The sequence below is a fragment of the Condylura cristata genome, unplaced genomic scaffold, assembly GCF_000260355.1.
Source record: "Condylura cristata isolate star-nosed mole 26May11 unplaced genomic scaffold, ConCri1.0 scaffold00016, whole genome shotgun sequence".
NCBI classification, from domain to species: Eukaryota; Metazoa; Chordata; class Mammalia; order Eulipotyphla; family Talpidae; genus Condylura; species Condylura cristata.
The window spans coordinates 40,969,576-40,978,518 of NW_004567117.1; the positions used below are offsets into that span (position 1 = coordinate 40,969,576).

Genomic DNA, 8,943 nt, shown 5'->3' on the forward strand with positions numbered 1-8,943 from the left:
CAGCGGGCGGGTCAGGAGAGGTCTGCCGCGCCATGTGGGTCACCTCCGGGGCAGGCGGGGATCGAACTCATGTGGAAGCGGCTTTAGGTTCTCAGTGCTGTGATTTAACCCGTTGGGCCACCAGGGAGGGCCAACAATCCAGTGGTTTTATTCCACTCACAATATTGTGTAAGCCTCACCCTACTTCCAAAACCTTTTCTTCACCTCAAACAAACTAACCATCAAGCAGGATTTTCAGTGTCTTAAAAGCAGAAGCATTTAAAAAGGCAAGTCTGTGACTAGACATGTGCTGGGCATTGTCTCCTCAGAGGAGATGCTGGAATAGAAGAATATGTGGTCGGAGGCTTGCGCTGTTGTATCTGCGGATGCCCACACGCACGTTCTAGGTCCTAAGAGATCTCCATAAGGGTTGAAATTAGGTCTGGTACGAAACCACACACCTCCACTCAGAAAGACCCGCTCAGGAGCGCCTTCTTCGTGACTCCTAGATGATGCCATGTCTTTACGGTGCTCTTCTCTTTACTCCAATTTAACAGGAGTACTCGGAAAGTGTGGTGCAGTTTTATCACACGACGATTGAAAGTGTTGACTTCCGGAAAGACACTGAGAAGTCCAGGCAAGCGATTAACTTCTGGGTGGAATCTCAGTCCCGGGGTAAGGAAGCCTGAGCTGGCGTTCTCTCCATTTCTAAGGAAACAAGTTGGCTCCATTTATCAAACCGTGCGTGTCTCTGCGTGTATTTGTGTGTGCACACTTGTGTGTGAGTGTTTCTGCGTGTATTTGTGTGTGCACACTTGTGTGCATTTGCAAATTTTCATGATGTGATGAACTAAGGACAGGGAGACGCTGGGGGAGGCTGAGCCGGGGAGGGTGTTACTGGGGAGCATCTGCCTGGAGAAGGGAAGGCAGGTTGGAAGTGGGTGCAGGGGGTTGAGCCAGCATCACTGCCCAAGAGAAGGTGCCTTACATTTGGGTCAGATGGGGCAGCAGAGACGGTGAGACGCGGTTGGACCGGGATAATATTAAGATATTACCAGGAATTTGCTCGTCACCAGAAGTGGCCACGAATGGGCTGGGCTGGGCTGCCCTCTGGCAGACTTGCTGCTTTGTGGTTCTTCGCCTCACTGCTCATTGCCTGTGGCTTATTCTTCCATATAGAAGGGGAATCATGCCTGCTTTGTGGCTGATGTGGGTGGAATGAGAGTGGGCAGGGGAACGTTCCTCCTGATGGCTTCCATCATACTTTGCACACCTGCATGCCTCTGGCTCCTTGCAAAGATGCATACTCTCCTGGGGTGAGTGCTTGGCCGGACGGTGCTCGCAGTCATTTTCTCAAGGAGAGAATAACATGGTGGGAGCTGTACTTCGAAAGGTCGAAGGTGGCATAAGATGTCTGATGATGACAAGTGATGAGAAAATCAAAGGAAATGTCCTCAGTGACAGGGTAGAGGGGGAGCTCTCCCCTGGCCCCCACCACTCTCATTCTCATCTCCACTTTTGCCCCAGTCACGGCTAAGACTGGTCTAATTTTCTTGGGTGAGTTCTTGAATGAGACAAATTCTTACTTGGAGGATGTTAAGCTGCATTAAAAAAAAAAAAAGATCAGTGTGTGTGGTACTTCTGACACAATGCCCAGTCAGTGTTCCCTGGCACCCCGTTTTACAAGGTAAAATCAAGGAGCTCTTCAGCAAGGACACGCTCACAGATGACACAGTGCTGGTGCTGGTGAATGCCGTTTACTTCAAGGCCAAATGGGAAAAATACTTCGACAGTGAAAACACAGTCGACGCGCCCTTCCTGCTCAGCGAGGTACTCAACACGTTTTCTAATCACTCTGCTCATCACTTCACCAAGAACGGTTTGCGATTTGCTGTGCGTCCAATCTAAAAACCATGTCTCTGGGCTCTAGCTCACCTGCATGATAAAATATTTTGTTATTATCAGAAGCCACTCCCTGACGTGTATGAAGTCCTTTTGCGTTTCCCCCCACCTCCCAATTTTATAAAAGTGGCTTAATGCTTTCCATTTAGTTGAGGGGGAACAAGTGCAAATGTTAACTTACTTAGCCAAATATATGCATTGATGTTCACAGTTTTGAGCCTCAGAAAAACTGCTCTAAGCCCCCAGGCTGGAGTGTAGGCGAGAAGGGAAGGTGGGATCCGGCCAGCACTTGTGAGCTGTGTCAGTCTGTCCCCGCTGCAGGTTGAGGACACCCCACACGTCTAGAAGTTGAGATTTAAGGTGTCTGCCTGGTGCCCTTTCCTCGGAAGCCTAGGGAATGAGTGTTGCTTTTAATATTAGATGCTACAGCTTTTCCTTTTCTCTGAGTATCCTGACATCTGATGCCCCTTTCAGACTACTTTGCATAGCTCTGTTAGAATAGAATCACTTGTGTTATAGAAATTAAAAAACATAGGAAGTTCAGCTACATACTTCCTCTGGGGTCGCCGAGTTGGCTTAGGGTGGCCTGTAGGGGCATGGGATGTGTGAGTTGGGAAGGGGTGAAACCGGTAGGGGAGAGAGAGGGCTGGCTGGCCATGGGCCAAAGCCTGGATAGATAGTCTGCTAACAAATGGTCTTAGTTGCTGAAGCACTTTTTACAATCTTGGCAAAATAAAGTGTCGGTAGAGCCAGGGCCACCCGCTCTGTGGACAGAGGACTCTCTTGGGCCCAGAATGCCTGATGAAGACCCTTCCGATCCCCTCACAGCAAGCTCCTGCTTTCAGGGAGGTTGGGGGCCAGGTGTGTGCCCCAGCCCATGAGGGCAGTTCTGGGACCTTCTCTCTCTCTCTGCTACAGAATGAAAGTAAGACCGTGAAGATGATGCATCTCAAAGGCCCCTTTAGCCTTGGCTTCATCGAGGAGCTGAAGACCCAGATCCTTGAGATGAGGTACACCAAGGGCATGCTCAGCATGTTCATCCTGCTGCCGGCTTGCTCTGAAGATAACCTGAAGGGCCTGGAAGAGGTAAGCTGCCTCTGCAGGTCTCTGAAGCACGACTGTTGGGTAGGGCTGTCCTCGAAGCTCAGCCCTTTGCCACATTTTCTTACAGATCAAGGAGTCCAGATGATGAGTATCTTGAGAATCGCTACAGCTTCCCCTTTCTCGGAATATCCTGACTTCTACTGTCCCTTTCACACGATTTTGCTGTAGCTCAGCTAGAGGCCTGTTGGCTGAACCTGTTTTGCATGCTTGTGTTAGGCTGAAATAGAGATATTGATAGTGGAGTAGAATTGCTTGTGATGTGGGAATTAATAAACACAGGAAGTTCAGCTACAGATTGTCCTATTGGGTATGGAGAGAGAGAGGGAGAGAGGAAAATAGGGGAAAGTACCAGCACAGTGATTGCAATAAGAAATATTTAAAATGGATTGTATGCCAGAACTATGTAAAGTATTTTACACACATTTTTTTTTTGCACCCCCTTGCAAAAGCCTCAATGTCATCTCTGTTTGACAGAGAGGAGCCTGAACTAAAGATTGCTCAGCATTAGCCAGGCACTCATCTTAATCAACTGAGCTTGGCTAGATTTTTTTTTTTAAGATTTCTGTATTTATGCATACAGAACTGGGGTACAGGCCAGAGGTGCGGGGGGCGGTGGTGAGAGGATTCACCAGCAACAGAGTGGGGCGCAGAACAGGCCAAATGATGAAGTACACTGCTGAGGGGAGCAGCAGGCGGGACAGGAGAGGTCTGCCGCGCCACGTGGGTCAGCTCCCTGGCCGGGATCGAGCTCGCACTGACGCGGGGCGGCCGGCTTTGCAGTGCTGCGCTTTAACCTGTTGTGCCGCCAGAGAGGGCCTGAACTTGGCTGCAGTTGAAAATTCCTCTGGCAGAACACTGGAGCCCAACTTGTCTTTTGCTATTTAAAGTGGACTGAGATCTGCTGAGAAGAGTTTTAGATGAAACGAGAGTGTTTTTGAGGGGAGGGGACAGAGTTTGAAGAGGGTTACTGCTGACATAGTCTCGGGTCTTTTAAAGCACTTGGGGGCTTCTTTTCAGGATCATAACCTGACCCTAAACATTCATTTCTTCCTCTGATAGCTTGAGAAGAATATCACGTATGAGAAAATAATGACCTGGAGCTGCTCAGAGAATATGCCAGAAGAAAACGTAGCTGTCTCCTTCCCCCAGCTGACCCTGGAGGACAGCTATGATCTCAACACTGTTCTCCAGCACATGGGCATCACGGCTGTCTTTGATGAAACGAAAGCTGATCTTTCTGGAATCTCTCCAGATCCCAACTTATACCTGTCAAAAGTGATTCATAAAACCTTTCTGGAGGTGGATGAAAATGGCTCCGAGGCAGTGGCTGCCAGTGGGATTGAAGCCGCCACGAAGTCCGCAACTTCCTGGCAGACATTTAATGCCAACCACCCTTTTGTCTTTTTCATCAGACACAACCCCACCCAGACCGTTCTGTTCTATGGCCGGGTGGTCTCTCCTTGAAAGGGGCCCTCGGTCTAATACCAGGAGCTGGAACAAAGTGACAGTCCACCCTCCCCTGGCAGGAGACGGCCGCTCGTGTTTGCTGCTGTCAGAGCTGACCAGGTTCCATCACAGTCCTGCTCCCAGCCTCCAGGCACTGGCCTGTGCTTGACCTGATCTTTTTTTCACCCCGAAGTTGATTTTCTTCTCAGTGCATTAGTTCCCAGGGGCCCTTTCTCCCTCCCTCAGCTTTCACCACCCCAAACTTTCAAGGACCTCAATGAGTCCCCTCAATGAGTCAACAAAATTGAAGATGATACTGACTTTATTTACGTTACCTACCTCCTTATGAAAGAAGGCTGAATTAGGAAACTTGGAAAACACTTTAACATGGAGGCAGGACATTTACTTAAAGTGTGTTTTGGAAACGCAGCCCTGTTTCCACAGCCGCTGAAATCATGGCGGCCGCTGGGCAAGGTGTCCTGCCTCTCTTCTCATATCTTCTACCTCAAGGGGACGTCCTGTGATGTGCTTCTCACTTGGGGCCAGGTAGGAGTGGGGGAGGATATGAGTGATAGCTCAGGGGCAGAAGACTATCCCAGCTAGCACTCATTTTGCACAGAGCAGGAGCTTAGTATTTGTCTTGTGACTCTGAGGTGGCCCTAGGCAAGTGGCCAGTGGAAATGCAAGAGGTCAGTCTCCATTTCCTCACTGGGTCTTCCAGGTCACCTTCATGATGCATGTACCACTGTTTCTTCCTCATCCCTGTCCTCAGAGAATTCCCACCCGTGGTTTATTCCCACATCCCTAGCACATCAGGGGAGGGTGGGAAGGGCTGTTCTCACTGTGGGCCCCTCGTTGACCTCTCTGAACTCTGGCCCCATGGACATGTCTCAAGAGCAGGCCAGGGACTGACTCGACGCACATGGAGACCCCGTCAGGCAGGCTGTTGGCTTCCTGTTAAGCTTTAGTGTCCCAGAAACCCAACACTTGTGTGCCCGAGACTAGGGTCTGGGACTTCATTGTCTGACCTGTTAGTCTCAGTGCTTGGTGCCTGCCTCAGGCCACTGACAAGCTTCACTCAAGGCAGGTCCTCTGTCCTCTGTGGAGAGGACTTGTGGCTGTGGTGACGGCTCTGCTGTGGACTGTCCGCCCAGCTCCACTTTATGGCCAGGTAGAGCTCTGGCCACACTTTCTGTCATAGGCGGAAGCAGGTTAACTTCACCTGCACCCTGCTGTCCTTCCCCCAACTCTTCTCTACACTAGCAACTTTGTGCCCTGAGAGACAAGTACACCCCTGCTTCTTCCCGGTTTCTCATTGTCGAAATTTCTTTATGGAATAAAAAATTTCCTACTAGCAATGTGTGACATTTAGAAGCAGCTCTGCAAGTCCCTTACGCAATGCAAATCCCACAGGTCACGCTTAGCCCAGGGAGTCAAAAACGTGGTCTCTGCTCTCAGTCCCTTGGGGTCAGTGTTTGAGGGCTGATTTCGTGCTGACTCATCATCGTCCTAGACTCTGAGCTAGAAGGCCAGGACCTTGACATGGGTCTGTATCATCTGGCATAGCTTGCGTCATATTCTTTTCCTTGATAAATGCACTGGCGTTGAAATGTTTCAGAATTATAATCACGAGGGGAAATTATTGCTGTTCATAATTATGAGAAAATGATATTCTCACGTCTTTCTGTAAATCAATAAACACATTCTTTATTGATGTTTGATTGATTAAAGTATTTCCTCTTAGAGAATAAAGCACTTTTGTCATTATTTAAAATTTGGAGGTTGTGTTGCCAACATTTTTAGTGACACAAATGTAAATTTTTCACTCCCTGGGAAATTGACTAGTTTGCCTTCTATAGAAAACAGGGTGGAGGTTTCCAAAACATTAAAGATAGATCTACACTGACCCTCCCTGGTGGTGCAGTAGGTTAAAGTGCAGCACTAAGAAGCTGAAGCCACTTCATTATGAGTTTGATCCCCACCACGGAGGTGACCACATGGCGCGGCAGGCCCCTCCTGACTGCCCGCTGCTCCCCTCAGCAGTGTATTTTGTCGATCTGCCTGTTCTGCTCCCCACTCTGTCTCTGGTGAATCGTCTCACTGCCCCTGCACCTCTGGCCTGTACCCCAGTTCTGTATGCACAAATAAATACATCTTTAAAAAAAAATAGATCTACACTATGATCCAGCAACCCCTCTCCAAAGTATCCACCCAAAGAATGCAAAGACACTAAATGAAAGGATATATGCACTCCTCTGTGTATTGCAGCACTAGGTACAGCAGATAAGTCATGTAGCTGAGTGGATAAAGATGTGGCATATGTACATGGGGGTACAACTCAGTTATAAAAAAACAACCAAACATGAACTCTTCCAATTTGCCTCAACGTGGATGGAACTGGAGTTTTTAAAAATTATAATAGCTTAATTATACATCATTTTGTGCACTTATCCATCTCAGTTGTTACCCCCGTGGGCTTCCCATCATCAAATCACCTGTGTGCCATCACCACAGTCCAGGGCACTTTCCCCTGCCACCTCCCATTTTTGATCCCATTCCCCACTCCAACCCGTAAAATGTCTCTGGCATATAGTTCATTATTATTATTATTTTCCCCTTTATGCTCCTGCTATGAGTGAAATCATCAGTATTTTTCTTTCTGGCTTATTTCACTAAGCATGATCTGGAGGAGATTATTTTAAGTAAAATAAGTTAGAAGGAGAAAGAAAACATTGGATGATTCCACTTATATGTGGAATAAAGCAAAAAAAAAAAAGGAACAGAACAAAACAAACCAATGAAATGGGACGAAGAACTGAGGTTATCACGGGGGACAGAGAGGTGCAGGGGAGGAAGAGTGGGAAGAAGAGGACTATGATGGAGGATTATCGGTGTTTTGTCCTGGGCTTGGTTTGAGAATATGTATTTGTAGAGTGTGAGTCCAGCCACCTAATACATGCAGTGTTGTAAATTAATGTGACTCAGTAACATAATTACATTTTTTCTCACCCTGAAATATAGAAAGAGATAATACTAGTAATTCATCTTGATTAATGTTGGAAAAATGTATTTTGTACCAGTATTAGTTTCACCAACCTTCCACCATAGTTCCATATGAAAAGAGAAGAACGCCACAGTTCTAAAACCCAAGAGAATCAGACAATGGCTCATCAGGGTATGGAAGAGATACGTGCTGGCTGCAAGCACAGGGGACGGGATGGAAAAACGCGCTGCCGAGGGGTTCTCTGTATCACCTGAGGCAAACGCTGCGTCAGTCTGCCTGGTTTCTTCCCACACCTCCTTCCCCGGAGTTAAAAAATACAAATCTCTGTCTACATTCTGGACATCCATCTCTCTACTTAGGGCCTGCTGCTGTCTCCTACTCTCTATCTTTCTCATTGTTTTGTTTTCTTTCTCTAGCCATTTCTTTCGAAAGCCACTGTTTCGTTCTCTAGCTGCTGAGTAACACGCCATTACTCACTCCTTATTGGGGAAGGAAACTCTTCAACACAATTGGGAGAAGCTAAGGACAGGCGTTGGCTCTTTCCACCCTAGGTCGTTGAGTCATCATAAATAGAGCACTTTTGGTGGGAAAAGGACAGAAAGAGCTCTGCAGGCAGTGTCCTTAGCTGTGTGTATTTCATCCACCCTCTGTTTTGGGTACCAGAGTCAGGTTTTCAGAGATGACGGTTTCTGACATCAGCAGAACTACACAAGATGGAAGCTTTGTGAGACTCTGACAATTATGCAACATTGGGAGCTCTTGATTTTAAATTTTTGCACCAGTGAAACTGACCAGTCAAAATGGCAGCTGGAGACAGACACACCTTGCAAGATGGCAGGCTGCTATACTTCCCAGGAAGCCAGCCAGAGCTTGCATTTCCCTCCACTCAACAATGCTGGTGGGTAAAACAAACAAAGCAATGTCGATTCACTGCTGATTTATTTATAAATGAATATATAAGTATAAAGCCTTCTACAAATATTTCTGAAAGAGAAACTATGATCATGTAACTCCATGGATTTCTTAGTTTATTAGGTTCACAGGTGTTGTGTTTTCTGTTTTATTCAGCCCAGTTTGCCTCACGATCACCTAATTTTTAGTAGATATATCTCCCTCTAGATCCTCCCCAGTTTTACCTTAAGTCAGGCAAGCCACAACATATGTTGCTTCATCCCTGATTGGTGTTTACTTCTTTTGCATGTGCAACATTTAAAAAACTAGAATATCATTAACCTGAGGTGGAGCCCTGTATCTGGGGCGCCAGGGCGAGGAAGCTGTACAGTTGTCTCAGGGAATTTCTTTGTTCCACAGTTATGTGCCAACTTCAAACATGATCTTCATTCATTGCACGCATGTTGCAGTCTGGTTTCCCCAATCCCACTGTCTCATTTTTTCCTTTTTACTCAATGAAAAGAACACAAAACTCACTCTCACATTTGCATACCTTTTACCAATTTACTCACAGACTTAACAGTTAACTTAAAAATTCTCATACACTAGGCCCCTCC

General features: G+C 47.1%; 1 protein-coding gene across 2 annotated transcripts in view; it reads left to right on the top strand.

The window, feature by feature from the left end:
• Nucleotides 1-4,449, top strand: part of SERPINB12 (serpin peptidase inhibitor, clade B (ovalbumin), member 12) — an 8,626-nt gene extending 4,177 nt beyond the window's left edge. For both annotated transcript variants that reach the window (XM_004683953.1, XM_012725829.1), the window contains exons 4-7: nucleotides 537-654; nucleotides 1,667-1,809; nucleotides 2,800-2,967; nucleotides 4,045-4,449. In XM_004683953.1, coding sequence (XP_004684010.1) covers nucleotides 537-654; nucleotides 1,667-1,809; nucleotides 2,800-2,967; nucleotides 4,045-4,449 — 834 coding nt within the window. The remainder of the gene's footprint in view (nucleotides 1-536; nucleotides 655-1,666; nucleotides 1,810-2,799; nucleotides 2,968-4,044) is intronic.
• Nucleotides 4,450-8,943: the final 4,494 nt, after the last annotated feature.